This window comes from Gymnoscopelus microlampas, assembly GCF_963454915.1.
Source record: "Gymnoscopelus microlampas genome assembly, chromosome: 3".
Taxonomy (NCBI): Eukaryota; Metazoa; Chordata; class Actinopteri; order Myctophiformes; family Myctophidae; genus Gymnoscopelus; species Gymnoscopelus microlampas.
The window spans coordinates 491,483-514,568 of NC_139940.1; the positions used below are offsets into that span (position 1 = coordinate 491,483).

The 23,086-nt window shown below is 42.1% G+C and overlaps 2 protein-coding genes across 2 annotated transcripts in view; both read left to right on the forward strand.

Annotated features, from left to right (window-relative positions):
* Positions 1-1,854: 1,854 nt before the first annotated feature.
* LOC311038977 (receptor-interacting serine/threonine-protein kinase 3-like) overlaps positions 1,855-23,086 on the forward strand; it is a gene marked incomplete at its 5' end in the record, with an annotated part of 28,317 nt that continues 7,085 nt past the window's right edge. The window contains 6 exons of the mRNA XM_084048608.1: positions 1,855-1,994; positions 2,143-2,473; positions 18,197-18,336; positions 18,436-18,488; positions 20,525-20,692; positions 21,495-21,617. Coding sequence (XP_083904734.1) covers positions 1,855-1,994; positions 2,143-2,473; positions 18,197-18,336; positions 18,436-18,488; positions 20,525-20,692; positions 21,495-21,617 — 955 coding nt within the window. The remainder of the gene's footprint in view (positions 1,995-2,142; positions 2,474-18,196; positions 18,337-18,435; positions 18,489-20,524; positions 20,693-21,494; positions 21,618-23,086) is intronic.
* LOC311042261 (piggyBac transposable element-derived protein 4-like) lies at positions 14,332-16,107 on the forward strand (the record flags this gene model as incomplete). Its single annotated transcript, XM_084052897.1, has 2 exons — positions 14,332-14,393; positions 14,534-16,107. The coding sequence occupies exons 1-2, from the start codon at positions 14,336-14,338 to the stop codon at positions 16,105-16,107; spliced, it is 1,632 nt and encodes a 543-aa protein (XP_083909023.1). The 5' UTR covers positions 14,332-14,335.

The window sequence follows — 23,086 nt, forward strand, 5'->3', positions numbered from 1 at the left end:
CTCCCCCCCCGCCCCCTTGCGCTTCAACTACACGCCAAAAGGCCGTTCGCGGTCGAGAGAGGCAGAGGAATGCAGATGATGCATGCATAGCAGGGTGAGGTGTGAAAGGGATATTTCACTTTAAAAAAAAATGTGGGTCATTTTATCGTCTACTCAGGCTTTTGTGAGCCCCCCAGACAGTTTTAAGTTGCTTGATTCAGTATTTAGATATTTGATATTCATTTTACCAGACACGCCCCTTTCCCATACAAACCCACTGTAACTTCAAACTCCATTTTAACCATGTTAGATTCATTGAAAACACCTGTCCTTGGTCCTGGTGACTGATATTGTCCTTCTAATACGTGAGAAGACTGTGTTTTTTCAATGACTTTTTTCATTCATGTGTTTGTATAGGAAGGGGGCGTGTCTGATAAAATGAATATCAAATGTCTAAATACTGAATCAAGCAACTTAAAAACTGTCCGGGGGGCTGACAAAGGCCTGAGTAGACGATAAAATGACCCACATTTTTTTGACGGTGAAATATCCCTTTAACTTAATTTTATATGCATCTTTATATGTTTTGTATTTGTAGTATGAACAATTTTATTGGTTATGTAAAGTTGCCATTTTGGCGACTATAAGGTTCTCTCACACTGACTCTGTCTTTCTATCATTTGAACAACTAGCACCACATAGTGGCTTTCGGGCCTAACATTACATGATGGTAATTGTTCGGTTCGGGCCGAGCCTCGGGCCGGCCCAGTAGGGCCCAGTTAGGGCCGAGCCTTAATGTTCAGGCCCGTTGAGAACTCTACTTCCTTCGCAGGTGTAATGATACTAATGAAGGCTCTGTTCCATTTAGTGTAGCACCGTGGTTGTCCAACTCTTTAATTTCAAGGACGCCCTTAACTCTGAGAGTGTACAAATGGAACCAAATGGACCCGTTAGGGTCTCTCAGAGTTACACACCTGTGCCACACTTTGACTGTTTCCAGTCAGCCAACATGCACACTATCAGCCATAGACATATAAAGGTAGACGCCTCCTCTGGCTCTAAAGTGTGTGTATGGTGGACGCACTTCCACTTCTGGGGGGCAGCTGGAAATTTCCGCGTATGTCACAGAAGGGGGCGTTCAGTAGGCCAATGAGAGGCAGGTGGGGGCGGGACAACTAGATTCTGACAAGTCCTGGAAAAGACGCCAGTAGTCAACGCGCTGTGATTGGCCAGTGCCCGTGCCCCCCGGAAATATGGCGGCCACCATACCAAGCATGTCGCTCCAATGAACTGCAGAGGCCAATGAGGTATCTAGGTTTCTATATCTGTGCTATCAGCACCTGACTCTGTTTGACCAGAATGGAACAGAGCCTTCATTAGTATCATTGGTAACACCTGTGAAGGAACACAGGAAGAGGCCCAGTTTCTTTCCAATATGGCTGCTGAGCATAGAGCCTATTGTGCGTTTACTGCTAACCATCCCAGCTAGCGTCTGTGTAAACGCAGGAGGAGGGGCTGGGGCAACTGACAAGATTCATGTCAAGCTTCTGTTGAAACGTCAGTAGCCTACTTAACACGTTGTAAGGACTCAGTCAGTCATTAAAACCTTCAACTATGATACCGTACGATACCTGTGCAGGATGTGCTTTTACTTTGTGTTTGGATAAATGCATTGATTCCATGAAGACAGTTTATATTTAGCTAAACTTGGTCATGTTAACATTATTGCTTGTATAGCTAGTGTTTTTGAATGGCTCAAAGTGAAAAGACATCAAATTCCATAAATGTGGTGGAAACGTCAATTTCAGGACTTCAGATTAATTGTCCTATAAATATTTCCCTCTAGAGTTGAATATTTCTGTCCTATGGTGAGAGATGGCACAGCGTGACAGAGACACAATTGGCAACGGAAGCCTGGAGAACTGGGAATGGATTGCCACAGGGGGATTTGGATTTGTCTATAGTGCCGAACACAAGGACTGGGGCAAGGTGGCCATCAAGATAGCTCATGATGGGTATGATGACAATGATCAAAGAGCTAAATTATTCAGATGGGATTTTTTTTACTAGGTTGATTTACAATAATGACTTATTTCATAATTTTCAGCAAAGTCACTGTTTTCTAACTGCTGTCTTTCTCCTCCTAAACTGTCCACACTGCAGCTCTGGCCAATCATATGCTGCCCTGTGTCGAGAGGCTGATTACATGGAAGCTGCCGACCAGCAGTATGTGCCCAGGGTCTATGGGAAGTACCAGGGCTGTCCCCCTGGCCTGGGCTCTAAAGAGAGGCGGGGTATAGTAATGGAGCTGATGGAGGGAGGGTCTCTACATACCCTCCTGCAGACCTTATCTACGCCTCCACCCTGGCCCCTGGCGTTCCGTCTGGCCCTCCAGGTGGCCCAGGCCATGGACTTCCTCCACAGTAAGAAGGGCCTCGTACACATGGACCTGAAACCAGACAATATCCTACTGGATGCCAAGTTAAACGCCAAGGTATGTTCAATTCAATTGAATTCAATTGTCAATCGTCACCAGTGTTGGAAAGTAACTAAAGTAACAAAAAAGTTATATTATTACTTTTTTTCCAGTAACTAGTAATATATGTATGTTATAGACTACATTTGTTGGTTCCCACATTCTGTCAGAAATCATGTGTTGCCGAGGGAGCCTTTTTCCAGAATTATTGTAGTTGAACTGAAGTACTTTATTAAAAATGCACATCTTGTAGGCTTGTTATGTGTAATGCTCTGTGGATTATTTACATGTGTCAAGCCTGACCCAGGTTTTGTTTGGCAAGTTATAGGACACCAGATTTATAATGATGCACTAAATATCCAGCCATACAGAATGTTTTAGCCTGTAATATATAAGTTAAAGGTAGGGTAAGTGATATTTTTTGGTTAAAACAAAAAGTATTTTGTTAAAAGGTTAAAGCACTATATTGTGATAGTAATCACTGCTATAGAGTGTTTGTATAGTAACAGGAGTCTCCCCGTCTCTCCAGAAAGTACCCATTTTTAAGCTTCATTTTTATAGTGTTCCAGTTCCAATTTTGCCTGCTCATTTCTTAGTGTCACCACTTCCAATTTCACTTGTTTAATCTATATCATGATTGAGTTCTCTATCCTGATTGGATAAAATTGGAAACGAAACTGAAACGAATATGCATTTTCTGTTTTATAAAGAGCTGGAGATACAAGGAGACTCCTTTTACTGAACAAACACTCTATAGCAATGAGTACTATCAGAATATAGAGCTATTTAACACTTATTTTAACCAAAGAAAATCACTTACCCTACCTTTCATACACTATTTTTGTTAAACTCATTACTGTCAATCAGGTTAATATTGTAGGGCTATTTGTGAAATTATGATTGACTGTGACAAACCTGTTATGCTGATATGCATGTATTTGGATTGCATTGACATGCATATGTTGGCCTCATAAGACTTTGTTTTGAGCTTAACTGCTTTAATAAACAGAGGTTCAAAGATTGTGTCTCATTATCAGTTTGAGCCAAGGTGTGGTTTTCATTTAGTCTGTAAGTTATGAATTCATACACAGTAAAAGTCTTAGTGTTCATTTAATTCAAATGAGTGGTCAAATGGAACCAAATGGACCCATCATGACGCCCAGTGACGCCCACTGGCACAACACCAGAAGGAGCTCCTCTGATCTTGTTCCCCCTAGATTTGGCACAAACACTGGGACAAATGCAATCCACTATAGGCTACTGTCACCATAATGTGAACATTTTCAAGATGCCGTCCAAGATGGCTGCCGGGAGCTTAAAATAATGATAATGATAATGATAATGATAATGATAATGATAATGATTTTATTTGTATAGCGCTTTTCTAAACAAAGTTCCAAAGTGCTTTACAGACATGTCAAAACAAGTAATAAAAACAACCAAGCAGTAGTAACAACATACAAGAAAAATATACAGCAATAGAAAAAACGAATAGACTTAAGAAAAACATTTAGCATACAGGTGTGTTTTCAGGAGAGATTTAAAAGAAAGCACCGATTGTGCCAGCCTCAGCTTCTCGGGGAGGGCGTTCCATAGCCCAGGGGCCCGGATTGAAAAAGCCCGCTCACCCCGGGTAACAAGTTAACTCACTCACTGCCTAGAACGACTAAAACGACTTTTGGCCCATAAGCCCTGACTGCCTAGAACGACTAAAACGACTTTTTTTAATTTTTTTTATTATTTGTGTATATGCTATATGGGACCCTCCCCCAACTCCTGACTGAGTTTGGCGGTCCTGTGAAAAAATCCGAGCGAGAAATCACGTGATAAACCACTTCATCAAAACAAAGGCTTCATCAAAGGAAAGCCAAAATCACCACATCAACCACAATGGAGCTAATATTCCTAAACATGTAGGTTGACCATCAGGTGACCCTAAACATGCACGATCAAAACAAATGCAGATCTGAGGAAAGCCGTCACCCACGTGATCAAACAACAGCTGTTCAGGGCTACCCGACCTCACCCCATGAAAACAATGGCGCTATTTCCCACCATGTACATTAGTTTGGGCCTCTCTGGACTCTCTATGAACCAAAACAAGCGATCCGATCACAGAAAACCAATGATAAACAACGCCGATCAAAGGACACCAATAAAAACAGAAGCTTTGGGTATAAAAGCAGGCGGGGAACATTACCTGGCATCGCATTTTGAGAGATCAATCTAGCAAGCAGTCGCAGTTGAGAAAGTCGTCCAGTTGAGTTGAGAAAGAGGTGAGGAGAGTCGAGTTGTTGTTGGTCAGTAAGTATAGTCTTTAGTAAGTATAGTATATAGCAGCAGTATAGTCAGTAGTATAGTCTTTTTGTTTGTAAGTATAGTCTAGTCATCCAAATAGTCAGATAGCAGCAGTATAGTCAGTAGTATTGTATTTTTGTTGGTCAGTAAGTATAAGTCGTCAATAGATAGCAGTAGTATAAGTCGTCCGTCGTCAATAGATAGCAGTAGTATAAGTCGTCCGTCGTCAATAGATAGCAGTAGTATAAGTCGTCCGTCGTCAATAGATAGCAGTAGTATAAGTCGTCCGTAATAGATAGCATTAGTATAAGTCGTCCGTCGTCAATAGCAGTAGTATAAGTCGTCCGTAATAGATAGCAGTAGTATAAGTCGTTAGTAGTAGTAGTAGTAGTAGTAGTAGTTGTAGTTGTAGTTGTAGTTGTAGTTGTAGTTGTAGTAGTAGTACTACTTTAGTGGTCTCTCAAAATGCCACGGTCTTCTGTGAGGCGCAGGCGGGCAGTGCTGGTGTCGTCAGATAGTTCTCCCGGTTCTAACGAAGATCCACTCCCAGGATCCAGCCTCAGGGGTCTTGGTCCCCCCGTGATCGACCCCCTCCCTCGTCGGTCCGCCGTGGGTCCAAGGTCCAGATCCAGCCGTGGGCGCAGTCGTCTTTGTCCCCCCGTGAGCGAGCCCCTCCCTGGATCCTGCCGTGGACGTCGTCGTTCCGCCGTCGGTCCGAGGAACAGATCCAGCGGCGCGCGCAGTCGTCGTCCAACACCGGGACCAGGGCAACAACGAGTAGACGAGATGTTTCGCCGTGTCGAGGCGCTCCGGCCGGAGACCGAGTCGGATTTGTCCGACTCGGATGGTGAGGACACCGATGGTGAGCCAGAGGACACGGCACGGATCGACCCAACACCACCAGTTCCTCGTCGCAGTAGCAGCAGAGCTGCAACCCGTCGGGAGTACGTTGAAAGCCCATACAACTCCGTCTCCAGTCTCAGTGGCCTCCTGTCTTCGCCAGAGTGTGGTAGTCTTCACGATTTAGACTGGACCCCCACGAGGACGGAAACCAACAGCATTGGGCAGACATCCGGAGTTATTCCTGGTTAGTATTTTATATTTATACTGTAAATCGCTCTGGATTAGTCTCTGCTAAATGCCTAATTGTACATCGATTGTGTTATTTATTTATTTGTACATCTTTTTGATCTCGTGTGACTAAATCACATACTAGCCCTCAGTCATGGAGCAACTTGTTCCTTGTTTTTGAATGGTCTCCATTTACAACCCATACATGTACATAAACGTTCACATTTCAAATATAAAGTGCTTACCCCACGTCCACGGATGTAACAAGTTAAAACGCCCGGGTCTAAGTATCCGTATCTTCCGTATTGATCAATAAAAGCATTTTAATCCGATCGGTGGTCTTTTTCTCCATATGCGTTCAACTACGCGACCCTACCGGCTGGGAGGTGTATGTACTCTGATACATTATAATTCTGTGAGAAAATGGCCGCCGATCAGATTAAAAATGCTTTCTAATGAACAATACGGAAGATACGGATACTTAGACCCAGGCGTTCTAACTTGTTATATCTGTGGCCGTGGGGTCAGCACTTTATATTTGAAATGTAAACGTTTATGTAGATGTTTGGGTTGTAAATGGAGACCATTCAAAAAACAGGAAAAGTTTGCTTCATGACGCTTGAGCGTCAGGTGAACTATGGCTACACATCACTTACCAAACTATTGTTGTGATTTTTGATTTTTTTTTAGACTTTGAGTCAGATGGTGAGGAACAGGCAATGGCTGGACCCATGTTACCCGATGGAGACAGTGAAGGTAAGCTTCTTATTTTTGTTTTTTCTTTTCATTTACAAAGCTAAACACAACTAAGACTGTCCCAGTCTTCTCTAATTCAAGCTTGGTGTGTAAAAATAATTGCTTTGCTTTTGTTTACCATAAATATGGTATTTTTTATTACATTTTACAACTCTGAGAGTGCACAAATGGATACATTTTCTGTGGAAGATTTGTGATTATTTACTATGACTATGTACATTTAGTTAGGTGTCACTTTTCATTACAAATGGAACCAATAATTGCTTTGCTTTTGTTTACACTATATATGGTATTTTTTATTACAACTCTGAGAGTGCACAAATGGAGGTCCATTTTATTGGTTCCATTTGTAATGAAAAGTGACACCTAACTAAATGTACATAGTCATAGTAAATAATCACAAATCTGCCACAGACAATGCCAAGTTTAGCCACAGACACATTTGTCTGTGTACGGACACATTGATGACCCCTGATCATAACTGTAGTGACCTTTTGTCCTTGTGGTGGTTGACTGAGAGTACCTTTTTGTACTGACTGGCTTTGTGCAGCAAACATGACCAAAAAAGGGAAATGAGGAATGTCCAAAAGTTAAGGTTGAACTCAAAAAAGGTTTATTCCATAAGTTGTGATCCAGGCTTGAAAACATAAAATAAATAGACTTAGAATATAGCAAATAACTTAGAAAAGAAGGCAGCAGCAACAAAAACCAGACGTAAAAAGCTGTGAACCTCCAATCAACTACACCTGGCCCTGTCTAGGCCAGGTTCTTATGCTCTCCTCTCTTCCATGTCTGTAGAGGGTGACAAAGCACACTGACAGGGGTATTAGGCATGGCACATACATGTGGCCTATTGTAGATCGGCTCCTACACACCTGCCCCAATTGTATGGTGTGTAACAAAATACAATTATTAATACAAAATAATGAATGGAGCAGATTAATTATATTCAACACATTCTTCATTATGTGTCAAAATAAAACTAGAAAACGACTTAACTTAAAAAAGGTTCTACTGGGGACAGGAGTCGTCTTCAAGCAGCAGACATACTTTTGTGATGGGTCGTTCAAGAACGCTGGTCTTAGTCTTGATCTTCACGGAACGAACTAGGCCTTTGGCATCTGGCATGGTTTCCATCACCCTTCCCAGCATCCATGACCCTCGAGGTGCTGTTGAGTCGACAATCATGACAACATCACCTGTCTGAATGTTTTTCTTCTTACTTGACCATTTTTGTCGCTCCTGCAACAATGGCAAGTACTCTTGGGTCCACCTCTTCCAAAACAAGTCGGCCATGTATTGAGCTTGTCTCCATCGGCGCTTGAGGTACATGTCAGACTTTTGAAAGACCCCCGGTGGGAGAATGGGTTTAGATCTTAAGGTCAGGATGTGGCTGGGTGTCAGTGCCTCCAGATCATGTGGGTCAGATGACATGGTGGTGATGGGCCGACTGTTGAGAATCGCTTCTGCCTCACACAGGATGGTAAACAGGCCTTCATCATCGAGTACTTGCTGGTGTAAAACTGATAATAGAACTTTTCTCACCATTCTGATGAGTCTTTCCCACACTCCACCGTGGTGTGATGCTGAAGGAGGGTTAAAAGTCCACTTGATGCCATCTTTCAGTAAAGAATTTCTGAGTTTGTCCTGGTTTAGACTCATCAGGGCTTCACATAGTTCTTTCTTTGCACCGACCAGATTGGTGCCATTGTCTGAACGGATGTGAGATACTTGACCTCTCCGGCATATGAACCTCCTAATGGCATGAACACAAGAGTCTGTGTCTAAGGAGTATGCCATTTCTAAATGCACCGCCCTACTGGCCATACAAGTAAAGATCACTCCATATCGTTTGACAAGGCTTCTTGCTCTTTTTACTTGGATTGGTCCAAAGTAATCCATTCCAACATTTGTAAAGGGTGGAAGGTCAGGCATTAGTCGTTCTTGGGGCAAGTCTGCCATTTTCTGCACTTTGGTCCTTCCTGCTACACGTCTGCACACAGTACACTTGGTGATCACCTTTCTTGCTGCTGAGTTTGCATTCGTGATCCAGTACTTCTTACGAAGCTCAGAAAGCATGTAATTTCTTCCACTGTGGCCTGTGCGCTCATGTATGTGACGTAGTATCAGAGAAGAAATTGGGTGATTTTTGTGCAGGATGATGGGATGTTTTACCTGTTCAGGCATGGCAGCACGGTTGAGTCGTCCACCAACTCTTAATAAGCCATTGTCCAACACTGGATCCAACTTGAATATGCAGCTTGTTTTTTGCACACATGATGGCGCAGTTTGCAACTTTGCCAATTCTTCAGGGAATGTTCGACTCTGGCTAATTCCAATGATGACTTTTTCAGCCTCTTCCATGTCATCCACAGTGATGTTCTGACCACTCACAGTGGAATTGAACACTTGCTTTTTTGAAGCAACTTTTTTGCTTTGGGAACGTGTAGTTACACCAATTTCCTTGAGTTCCATTTCTTTTCTTTTTTTTGCAAGTTTTCTCAGAACATTTTTGAACTTCAAGTACCATGCCACTGCCTTCTTGAGTCTCAGCCAATCTGAGAAGTGTGACAGCAGCTGGTCTGTTGGGCTTTGTTTGTTTACGTTGGTTGTATATGAGACAACTTTTCTTTTGACCTCCTGGTCATCCACTGGGTTGGACTGTAAGTCAAGGTAGTTGGCTGGCCAGTCATTTTCAGAATTCATGAGAAACATTGGACCTTGTATCCATTGTTCACATTCAACAAATTTCTTGGCACTTAATCCTCTGGATGCATAGTCAGCTGGGTTGACTTTTGTGCTTACAAACCGCCATTGTGACATACTGGTGTTCGCCCGGATCGTGGCTATGCGATTGGCTACAAAGGTGTGGAATCGTGTTTGTTCATTGGAGATGTATTTCAACACAGTCTGACTATCTGTCCAAAAGACAGAATCCTCCAGTTCCAGTTGTAGCTCTGACTTCAGCATTTTGTCCACTCTTACTGATAACACTGCGGCTGTGAGCTCCATCCTGGGTACCGTGATCTGCTTCAAGGGAGCCACTCTTCCTTTTCCCATCATAAATGAAACAGACACTTCCCCTCTGCTGTTTATCATCCGCAGGTAGCTAACAGTGCCATATCCATCCTCACTGGAGTCTGAAAAGTGATGTAATTGGAAACTTGTTGGTTCTCCAAAGTCTTTAGGTTTGATGCAGCGAGGCACACTGAAATCAGTCAGCTTTGTCAGACTAGATGTCCAGTCAGTCCATTTTTGAGATGTTGCTTGTGGAATTTTCTCATCCCAGCCATACTTTTGTTTGCACAGTTCTTGGAGCATATTTTTCGCAGGAAGTGTTAGTGGGACTAAAAAGCCAAGTGGATCATAAACTGAACTTACAACAGACAGCATTCCTCTTCGAGTGAGTGGCTTTTCTTTCAGTGTGATTTTGAACATGAATGTGTCATTTTCAACATTCCACTGTAGTCCCAGTGCCCTTTCCATGGGCAGTTCCTCCTTATTCAAATCCAACATTTTAACTTCTTTGGCCCTGTCTTCTTCAGGAATAGTAGAGAGCACAGCGCGGCTGTTACTCACCCACTTTGTGAGATGAAATCCTCCCATGTGACAGGCACTTGACAGGTTTTTAACCAGTTGTAGAGCATCCTGCTCTGAGGCCATGGACTTTAGGCAATCGTCAACATAAAAGTTATTTTTAATGGTGCCTACTATTTCTGGGTGAAAATGTGACTCGTTGTCCTCTGCAGTTCTTTTTAATGCGAAGCTTGAGCAGCTGGGTGATGAAGTAGCTCCAAATAGGTGAACAAGCATGCGGTGTTCGACTGGGCTTTTACTGACATCACCATTAGGCCACCACAGAAATCTTAGAAAGTCAATGTCCTTTGCAGACACCCTCACTTGATGGAACATTGAGCGGATATCTGCCATCGCAGCCACTGGCTCCTTTCTGAATTTCAGAAGCACTCCAATTAGGCTGTTTGTCAAATCAGGGCCTTGTAGCAGCTCAGAGTTGAGTGACTTTCCCTGGTAGGAAGCACTGCAGTCAAATACAACTCTTAAGGTTTGCTTTTTGGGGTGGTACACACCGTGATGTGGAATGTACCAAATTCTCCCATCTGTCTTTTTAAGCTGCTCTGATGGTACCACTTCGGCATAGCCCTTCTCAATTACATCAGCTACAAAGTTAATGTACTCTTTCTTGAAGTGTGCATTCCTTTCCAATTTCCTTTTCAGCCCTAGGAGGCGTTGTTCTGCAACTGAACGATTATTTGGCATGATGAAGTCATTTCTCCTGAAAGGCAAATCCAGATAATAGTGTCCATCTTTCAGTGTTACACTACTATTTGCACATTTCATGAATTTCCTGTCTTCCATTGACATCTCAGGCTTATCCTCAGATGCCTTCTCACTGAAGTCCTGGTTGTATTGGCTGATCAAGAGCTGCTCTACTTTGGCAATTGAAATTCTATTGCATTGGACAGTTGGATGACAGGCTGTGTCTGTGCCATCATGACGTCCAAGCGGTCCATTAACAATCCACCCCAAACGTGTTCTCACAGCAAACGGACCATCTCCTTTGCTATTAATTACCTCTAAGGGTTCCATGATTTTTGGGGCGTCTGTTCCAATCAGCAACTCCACTTCAGCATTAATGACAGGAATGTGCACATTGTTCAGATATGGCCATTTGGAAAGATCCTCCTTTCTGACGATGTTATCTTTAGTTACAGGCATTTCCTTCTGTGTGTATATTTCAGGCAAAGCAATGAAATCTGATTTATCCAATCCAGAGATCTCAAGACCTGTGACAAGGTGAGATGTCACATTCTTCTCCTGGCTCATGGTACGCAACATAATGCTGGTCTTTCTGCCTTTGATGTTCAAGTTTGACATTAGTTGTGTTGTACAGAAACTAGCAGTACTGCCAGGGTCAAGGAAGGCATATGTCTCAATAATCTTGTCACTTTTGCTACTTTTGATCTGGACAGGAACAATGGACAGTGTGATGTCATTCTTACCGGCCCCAATATGGCTGCAAGATTGGAAGGTGACATGTGAAGTGTTTTTGTCTCCATCTGGTGGACGTTGCTCTGTCCCTGGGCTTGTTATCTTCTCCTTGAACTGTATGTGTAGAGCTCCTGGGTGCAGTTTGTTACACACATCACATTTGAGGCGCCTTTTGCAATCCTTGCTCATGTGTCCTTTCATGAGACATCCGAAACACATTCCATTTGTTCTCAAAAAGTCTATCTTATCTTTGTTTAACTTTGACTTAAAGCTGGAACATATTGCAATTTGGTGCTCACCATTGCAGAATGGACAGTGGGCTGGTTGAGCTGATGAATCGATACTTGTGGCAAAACTTCCAGTTGATTTGGGCTTGGGGGGCTGGGTTTTGAATTTATCTCTCGCTTTGGCTTGATATGGTAATGAGTCTTGGGAAAGATTGCCAAAGATTGGGTCAGAGAAAATTCGAACTTGCTTGTCACAGAAATCTACAAGATCCAATAATCTCACTCTGCCATTTCTCCTCTCTTGCAAGTCACAGGCAAATGATCTCCATTTTTCACGCACTTTGAATGGCAGCTTGAGTGCTATGGCCTTAAGATTGGATGCCACATTCAGCTCATCCATGTATGCCATGTCTTGCATTGAATTACAACAGCCTCTGAGATACAGTGAGTATGCTTGTAAAGCTTTTGGATCTTCAGCTTTGATTAAAGGCCAGCTTAGGGCTTTTTCTATGTAGGCACTTGCAATTTTGTATTCATTACCATAATTGTCTTGCAACAGTTGTTTGGCATTTTTGAAACCTCTATTAGGAGCCATATATCGACAACTCTTAACAAGGGTTTGAGCTGGACCTTTTGTGAATTGTTCGAGAAAATACAGCTTTTCTTCATCACACTCTACTCTAGACTCAATGACTTGCTCAAATGATTTAATGAATGTCTGGTACTGCAAAATATCCCCATCAAAGGTAACAATGTCTCTTTTTGGCAGAAAGGCATTTTCATTTTGCTTTACAAGAAGACTTGTGAGGTCATTTTGCCTTTCAAGGACTCTGTGGAGCTGATCAGACCCCACAGGACCCCGTGCTGCTCCTGGGGTTGGTGCAGTTAGGTGAGAACTGGCATTCTGCATTTGAGATGTATTTTGAGCTGGTTGTCTTGGTGTTCTAGAGATAGTGGGATGAGTTTGAGTTTCAGTCTTTGGTCTCACACTTGCAGGCTGTGTTGTAGATGGTAAAGTGAAATCTTTGATTTCAGTTTTTGTTCCATTTTTATCCATCATTTCCTTTAAGTACTCATTCATGCCATCCGTATTTGCATCTGCATTTTCCAGGACTGCAATTTTGGCTGACTTTGCTGTCAGTGCTCCCTGAATATCCAACATTTCCTTTTTTCTCCTTATTTCTTCCTTCTGAAGATTCAACTTCTCCTCTTCCAATTCCAATTCATGCTTTTCCTTAAGCGCTGCTCTTTTTGCCATCAATTCTGCCCTTTCAGCCTCGGCCTGGACTCTTTCACTCCTGTGGCTCACTCTTGAGCTATGAGTTGAGGCTGCTGAGGCCCCTTCTTTTAGATCACCAGCAGGTGGCTTTGGATTAAAACTGGTTATCCATTTAGAAAGAGAATCAACAAATTCAGAAATAATTTCCCATTTGGGTTGGTACCATGATTTAGTATCATTTTCACATTCCTCTTCACTCAACATTTGTTGATATTGTGTGTGAGCATCTTTAAACTGTTCCAATGTGCCATTATACTGGGTAGCATTTTCTTGAACCCAGTGAACATTAGTGGCATCTTTCATCAGGTCTTTGATTATATTCATGCGTCGAGTGAGCTGTGTCACTTTCGTTTTCCGAGTCTGGCGCATTTCTTGCATTTCCTCAGTCAGACTGCCTTTGTTTGCTGAATCCTCTCCTGAGTCCAGTGAGGCAGACTCAGTAGGCAGTTTTGTAGTAGCCATTTCTTCAACCATTTTTCAAAGACCTCAGTATTCAAAGTTCATTTCCTTTTGTTTGATTTCATTCAAATGTTTCAGTTCACATAGGTATCATAGTTCATTCATGTGCCATTTTCCATCTTTGCATCAGAGCATGTCATGATCATTTCATTAGTCCATTAATGCCAACACAAAATCCATTAGTTCACATGTCCATAGGCAGCAAAGTTCATTGTTGAGTTGCATGACATGTTCACTTCTTACATACCACTCTCCTTGGCCTTTTGCTTCCAATCCAGAAATCCATCAAACAATCCATGAATCCATATTGTCCATTTAGTCCTGTACTCCAAAAAGGCAGCTTTTTACCAATGTAGTGACCTTTTGTCCTTGTGGTGGTTGACTGAGAGTACCTTTTTGTACTGACTGGCTTTGTGCAGCAAACATGACCAAAAAAGGGAAATGAGGAATGTCCAAAAGTTAAGGTTGAACTCAAAAAAGGTTTATTCCATAAGTTGTGATCCAGGCTTGAAAACATAAAATAAATAGACTTAGAATATAGCAAATAACTTAGAAAAGAAGGCAGCAGCAACAAAAACCAGACGTAAAAAGCTGTGAACCTCCAATCAACTACACCTGGCCCTGTCTAGGCCAGGTTCTTATGCTCTCCTCTCTTCCATGTCTGTAGAGGGTGACAAAGCACACTGACAGGGGTATTAGGCATGGCACATACATGTGGCCTATTGTAGATCGGCTCCTACAATAACTATTTGATATTTTACTCTGATTTTAGATGCTGAGATGACGAGTGAGGAGGAACTCTCATCTCCTACTGTTGGCACTGGCAGAACCAGTAAAGGTAAGAACAAAAGTTTATTTTTCTGTACATCAAACTTCCGCACAAAAAAAATAAAAAAAAATATTGTATCGTAAATGTATATGTATTTTATATGCATACATAATTATGTATTTCTAATTATGTATTTCTATAATTTACAGGACGTGCACGTGGCAAGCCCAAGCCTCAAGTCTGGTATACCATGGAGGATAAGGCTTGGATCCCCAAAGACATCCCCTTCACAGCCAGTCCCGGTCCCATGAACAGTGCTGCAGCGCTAGACTCTGAGGAACCTGTGGATTTCTTCCAGCTCTTCATGACTGATGAACTGCTAACGGCTGTCGTGGAACAAACCAACGTGTACGCGCTGGCGTGCATTGCGAAGGTCGACCTGCCACAGTCCAGGGTGAATGCCTGGAAGCCTGTCACTGTTGCAGAACTCAAGACCTTCCTGGGTCTCTTGTTCACTACTGGGCTGGTGAAAAAGCCAGAACTGGAACTGTACTGGGCTCAGGATGAGCTGACTTCTACACCATATTTCAGCAAGACAATGGCTCGAAATAGATTTCAGCTCATCCTGAGGTTCCTTCACTTCAGTGACAGTGTCAATACTGGCCGTGACAGAATGCACAAGGTACGGCCAGTTCTCGATTATCTGGTGCAGAAGTTCCAGGAACTGTACCAGCCAGATCAAAACATTTCGATCGACGAGGGCACGCTCCTTTGGAGAGGCAGACTGAACTTCAAAGTCTACAATCCAATGAAGCCTATCAGATATGGGATAAAGTCTTATATTTTATGTGACTCAAAAACCGGCTACTGTCACAACCTCCGGCCATACTGCGGAACATATGTGAGCCTTGTAGACACGATTGTCTCTCTTCTTGGTGGTCTACAAGGGAAAGGTTACCGGCTCTACATGGACAATTACTATAATAGTGTGACCATGTGTGATCTGCTCCTGAAGAAGAAGAAGACCCATGTCTGTGGGACACTGCGCTGCAACAGGGGCGCCCCACCAGAGATCCAGGACGCTTCCACTGCCAGACTGCGTGTAGGGGACAGACTGGTACGTCACACAGACCGGGTGCTGTCGATGGCCTTTCGGGACAACAACGTCGTGAGAATGGTCTCCACATTCCATCCGGACACGACGGGAGAGGTAAAGGCGTGGCGGAGACGGAGAGGCACGGTGCCCGCTGCCCTTGTGACCAAAGCCAAGCCTACCTGCATTATAGACTACAACAACAACATGAACGGCGTGGACAAGCTGGACCAGTCCCTCTCTTACTATCCATTCACCAGGAAATCCTCCAAGTGGACCACCAAGTTCATCTTATATTTATTTGAAATATGTATGGCCAATGCATTTGTGTTGTACAAAAAGAAAAACCCTCAGGGCAGCTGTAAAACCAGCATGGAGTTCACCACGAGTGTGGCGAAGGTGTGGACCAGCCAGAGACGTGTTCCACCACAGCGTCTAATTGCACCTAGGCTGACTGACCCCCAGAGCAGGCTCAATGCCAACATCCCACCGCGGCCAACTGTACACAAGCCTACCTATCTTCCCTCCACCCGCTGTAAAAATCGCCCAACGAGGAGATGCAGGGTTCATGACCGATCAGGCAAACGCCGCGAGTCACGGTTCTGGTGTGCTGTTTGCACCGTCCCATTGTGCAAGAAGGGATGCTTTGAGACATATCATACAGAGCGGAACTATGCCTACATTGTGTGAACTGTACTGCTTGACACACACTCACACACACACACACACACACACACACACACACACACACACACACACACAGGGAAACACTCCCTTTTGTATTCAATAAATATGCCGTTGATTTTGGCTGACTCAAAATTTTGTATGATCTGTGTGTTTCTATGATCTGTGTGTTTCTAAAGTGTATGTGCTTATTTGGGCTTGTTTCTAAAGTTTAGTTGCTTATTTGGGCTTGTTTCTTACTGGTCCATTTGGTTTCATTTGTACACTATAGCTATGCTGACAGAGGATGGATAGATGTATATTGACCCCTGATAAAGACCATATATGACATGCAGACAGCATTGAGGCCAGTTGATGATTCCTGTCATTGCTACTTGTATACACTATACATTATGTGACTGAAAGACAAAGCAAAATCAAAGCTTATTTGGTTGTAGTGTGTGTGTGTGTGTGTGTGTGTGTGTGTACACATGGAACCAACATGTCCATTTAGTTTCATTTGTACACACAAAAAATCCACTGCATGAATCAGTCTATCACACACACAGGGAAGCACTCCATTTGTATTCAATAAATCTGCTGTGGATTTAGGCTGACTCAAAATGTTGTATGATCTGTGTGTTTCATAAGTGTAGTTGCTTATTTGGGCTTGTTTCTTACTGGTCTTACTGGTCCATTTGGTTTCATTTGTACACTATAGCTATGCTGACAGAGGATGGATAGATATATATATATATATTGACCCCTGATAAAGACCATATATGACATGCAGACAGCATTGAGGCCAGTTGATGATTCCTGTCATTGCTACTTGTATACACTATACATTATGTGACTGAAAGACAAAGCAAAATCGAAGCTTATTTGGTTGTAGTGTGTGTGTGTGTGTACACATGGAACCAACATGTCCATTCAGTTTCATTTGTACACACAGAAAATCCACTGCATAAATCAGTCTATCACACACACAGGGAAGCACTCCATTTGTATTCAATAAATCTGCTGTGGATTTAGGCTGACTCAAAATGTTGTATGATCTGTGTGTTTCTAAAGTGTAGTTGCTTATTTGGGCTTGTTTCTTACTGGTCTTACTGGTCCATTTGGTTTCATTTGTACACTATAGCTATGCTGACAGAGGATGGATATATATATATATATATATTGACCCCTGATAAAGACCATATATGACATGCAGACAGCATTGAGGCCAGTTGATGACACACACACACACACACACACACACACACACACACACACACACACACACACACACACACACACACACACACACACACACACACACACACACACACACACACACACACACACACACACACACACACACACATAGTAGTTTCTTATTTTTTACCCTGGCACTTCAGTCTCACTTCAGTGTTATGTAGTTACTTTTCTAGACCACTTGGTGTCACTGTAGGTGGCCTGCCTAAAGAGGTGATTTGTATTAGTGTAGACCACATACTTTAGATATGTCTGGTGTGTCACTGAGGCGAAAAATAAATGGATCAAAAGAGTTTTCTGGCTGGGATTTTTTTTTTTTTTTTTTTTGAATTTTTTTTTACAAAAAGCTGTTTATCTCAGAATTCTTCTCTCAGAGGGTGTTTTTCACTGAAAACAAGCTTTACTCAACTGCCAATAAGTAAAGAACGGAAGATGGGATTGCAAAAATTTCTCTTTCTGGTAAAAGCAGAGGTTCTCCTTTTTATTTTGAGCTATTGTGTGACATTGTAGTCATAGCACAAACTATTCTGTGGATAATCAAAGATTGGCCAAAGTGGTCAAAATGTCTGGCAGTGGCTAAACGCAGCCACAGAAAATGCTGGCAGTGAATGAGTTAAAATGGCTATTTATATATATCAATTACTGGTTTTGGTGTCTGTTTTAGGGCTCAAATTAACATCAGTTTATTATTTATTGGCAAATCCAAGATGGCATCCCAAGGTGATTTCCCATTCTACTAGATTACAATTGTATTGCATATTGCCACACCTTTGCCCTGACTAAGTCTCTTCCCTGTCCTGCTGAAATAAATGCATTAATGCTTAAAGTTACTATTCTTTCCTCTTCATTTCAATAGATAGCAGATTTCGGCCTGTCTACGGTGTCCAACAGTGTTTTGGATACTTCGGGCGGAGACAAAGGAGGCACTCTAGCCTTCATCCCCCCTGAGGCTTTTGAAGATGACTATCATCGTGTTCGCTCCTATGATGTTTACAGGTGAACTATTGAAGGAAAGCTGTTGATACAAAGTCATCTAATACGTGTTATTTTGTGAAAATGTTTTTTTACAACTTGTTTTCCTTTCTGTTTTATCAGCTACGCTGTACTTCTGTGGACCATCCTGACTGGAGAAAACACACCATATCCAGGTGCATTTAAATGATCCATAATTGCATGTGAATGTCAGTGTATTCAGACGTGTACAGTGTACCATACAGTACTTAGTATTTAGTGTCATAACCAGTGGTGTAAAGTAACTAAGTACATTTACTCTTTACTGTAGTATTCCAATTGTCTATACTTTTACTTCTACTCCATTACTTATCAGAGGCAAATACATATACTTTTACTCCACTACAATTATTTGAAAACTTTAGCTACTAGTTACTTTGCAGGTATAAAGTATTTCATTATAAAACATACATTAACCACTTTAGCCTTATTTCATACCTATGATATTTTCAAACATTTTAGTACTTTTACTTTTACTTTGCCACCACTTTGCTACTTAAGTACATTTTGATGCCAATACTGTTGTAATTTTACTGAAGTATTTTTTTCATTCTGGACTTTTACTTGTAACAGAGTACTTCTACATTGCAGTATTGATACTTTTACTTAAGTAAAACATGTGAGTACTTTTTCCACCACTGGTTGTAACAAGCCAACACCAGGGTGGTCAACGTGTGGCTGCTGCTGGACACTGTTGTACACACATGTTAAAGGGATAGTTCACCCAAAAAGGAGAAACAAAGAGTGTCCTTTGTGTCTCCTACCGGAACCGCTGCCTACGGCTGTTTGGGTGAACTATCCCTTTAAGTCTACAGAACCACTGGTTTATGTAACATTATGGTGAGGACAGTAGTGTGTAGTATCATGACAGCCTTACTATACACCACTGGTTTATGTAGCATTATGGTGAGGCCAGTAGTGTGTAGTGTATCATGACAGCCCTACTATACACCACTGGTTTATGTAGCATTATGGTGAGGCCAGTAGTGTGTAGTGTATCATGACAGCCCTACTATACGCCACTGGTTTATGTAGCATTATGGTGAGGACAGTAGTGTGTAGTGTATCATGACAGCCTTACTATACACCACTGGTTTATGTAACATTATGATGAGGACAGTAGTGTGTAGAGTATCATGACAGCCTTACTATACACCACTGGTTTATGTAACATTATGATGAGGCCAGTAGTGTGTAGAGTATCATGACAGCCTTACTATACACCACTGGTTTATGTAGCATTATGGTGAGACCAGTAGTGTGTAGTGTATCATGACAGCCTTACTATACACCACTGGTTTATGTAACATGGTGAGACCAGTAGTGTGTAGTATCATGACAGCCTTACTATACACCACTGGTTTATGTAACATTATGGTGAGGACAGTAGTGTGTAGAGTATCATGACAGCCCTACTATACACCACTGGTTTATGTAACATTATGGTGAGACCAGTAGTGTGTAGTATCATGACAGCCCTACTATACACCACTGGTTTATGTAGCATTATGGTGAGACCAGTAGTGTGTAGTATCATGACAGCCTTACTATACACCACTGGTTTATGTAACATTATGGTGAGACCAGTAGTGTGTAGTGTATCATGACAGCCCTACTATACGCCACTGCCTCCAGATCCTTAAGGCCTCTGACAATGTTATAACGTTTATAATCAGCATTTCCCATCATCTTCAGTTTGCTGGGATGGACTTTAACACATTAAATGTAAAGTACTTTTCAACAGCAAAGTTACAAAGTGTTTTACAAACTAACACATACAATTATACATTATTATAATTGTATTTGTTAGTTTGTAAATAAATGAACTTAATGTAACTTTGCTCTCACTATCAGGACAGCTGCATGTCAATCAAGGAATCAAATCTGCCTGCTTGTGTGTGTGTCATTATACAGTCATGGAAACACACACACACACACACACAAACACACACACACACACACACACACACACACACACACACACACACACACACACACACACACACACACACACACACACACACACACACACACACACACACACACACACACACACACGTTTGTGTGTTTTTGATTGATTGAATATTTGTTTAGACAGAAATGTAAAGACAGTAGTACAGTCAAACACTTTCTCTAAAAAGTCCTTGCGGTCTTGTTTCCATTGTGGTCCTAGGCCTAGGTGGAGGACGAAATCATTCCTTAGTGAAATTAAGGATTCAAAAGGGAGACAGACCTCTTCTGGACAAAATAGATGTCCATCAAGCAGCTGGATTAGGAGATCCGGTGGAGCTCATGGAGAGATGCTGGGACCCTGAGCCTACAAAGAGGCCTTCATTTGAAGGTGAATTTACATTAATACTCACTCACACTCTTATATTTCACAATACATATTTGTATTAGATATTTCAAGTTGTTAAATATACTCAAACATGGTCAAATATATTAAAGGGATAGTTCACCCAAAAAAAGTTACTTATTTTCTATCAATTACACACCCCATGAAACCTTGAATTCATGGAGATTCCTGAGACAATAATTTGATGAACGGTGGAAAGATGCTAATGTCTCCGGTAGGAGACTCAAAGTTGACACTTTGAGTCTCCTACCGGAACCGCCGCCGGTCATCAAATGAATGGCGTAGGAATGTGAAAAAAACAAAAAAATCTCCATGAATTTAAGTGTAATTGATAGAAAAAAAGTCATTTTGGGGGTGAACTATCCCTTTAAATGTGTGGTAGGTTGAGTAAATGTGTGGTAGGTCGACTAAATGGCGTCTCATGCGAGTGTTTAACACTTAAAGCAATACTTTATTTCTATAATTTTCTTACCCTGTGCTGTCTTGAACACACACACACTTCCGGTTGAAACCGTGACATGCACGAGTGCATAAGGCTCATGGGTGTGCATAAGGCTCATGGGTGTGCATAAGGCTCATGGGCGTGCATAAGGCTCATGGGCGTGCCCGTGGGGTTCAACTGGAGCTCATTCACGTCTTCTGTGCATGAGACCTTTTATTACAGAAGTTTATTTTCTTCTATGGTTATATTTTGGAAAACTATAGAGCAAGAAGGATAGAACACTCTCAGGTCAAATATCTTTGTCCTGGTTTTTCTCTGATCATTTCACGGTGCTTTTCATTTCAGAATGCATTGAAGTGACACGTCGTGTTTTCTCAAGACATGAGGAGGGAATCGATGCAGCCGTCTGTGAAATCCAGACTAAGGAATCCACAGCAACCAACCTCAAAGAACTGAAGCCTCTGGAAGGTAAAGAGACAATGATTAATAATATAACCTTTGATTTAAATGTGTGGCAGGATTACATAACTTGGCTTTATTATCTTATCATGCGTGCGTGCGCGCGCGCGTGCGCACGTGTGTGTGTCAGAGAATCAGAGAATGCACATGTCAGATTATATTGAGCTACTTTTCATCAGTGTTTCATCAAATTAAGCTTCAGACTTCCCCAAAAAACTGATCAGTCTGCTTTTCAGCCTTAAAGGAGAATTCCGTTCATTTTAAGTGTTATGTTTGATGTGCGTCAAATCACTTACCGACGTAGAAATGAAAATCGCGTTATTCCACAAATCCCCCTATCGACCCCCACCGTTGCCATGATAGTAGGATGCTGGATAGCCCAAATTCGCCTATTTTAACAAATGCAAAGTCTGTTTTTTTGCTTCTAGTACTCATTGTTGAGTCCCATGATAATGTAACAGGCGCTAAAACTCCGAGAAGCTAACGGCTAATAACAGAACGAGCTAATGCTGGGGCTGCTTATCTCTCTGCATGGCAGCCCCAGGTTGCCAGGTCGGGAGAGAAACAGGCAACCAGTATTAGCTCGTTCTGTTATTAGCCGTTAGCTTCTCGGAGTTTTAGCGCCTGTTACATTATCATGGGACTCAACAATGAGTACTAGAAGCAAAAAAACAGACTTTGCATTTGTTAAAATAGGCGAATTTGGGCTATCCAGCATCCTACTATCATGGCAACGGTGGGGGTCGATAGGGGGATTTGTGGAGTCACGCGATTTTCATTTCTACGTTGGTAAGTGATTTGACGCACATCAAACATAACACTTAAAATGAACGGAATTCTCCTTTAAAGACACATATTTCCAACAAACTTTGTTAGACAGGGATGGCTCAGGGTAGAAGATATGGTTAAGCAGTTAAACATGGGATTGGTATTTAAGATAGTCAAAGGACCTGACTGACTACTTCTCCAGAGTGAGTGTCACACACAGCCACACCACTAGAGGGAGCCACCATGATCTGGTACCGCCCACATAGAACAAACATAGGAACATTCCAAGCCTCCAGAGTTACTGAGAAACATTGAAGCCGCCACCCCAGTGGCCAAAGCTGGAACTGCAGGCGGGGAGAAATACATGCACAGGCAAAACATAATGAGATTTATTTATATATATAAATATAGATATGTAAACATATTGTACATACATACATGCATTTACATATAAATATGCATCTCGAGTGTATTTAATAAATATCTCGCGTTCATTCCTTGACACACGGGCTGCCGTAGGACACAAAAAGGACACTAGTGCACATGCTCATAACTCTATGGCTGCTCAAAATGTCTACTTCTGGCAGGCTTCCGGGTGTTTCAAAACGCCACTGATGATAGCTGGGGGCGGGGCAATCCGCCCTCTAGTTATGTTATACCTCTATGGAACATTCTCATTCTACTAATCTGACACCATAATGTGTTGTTCT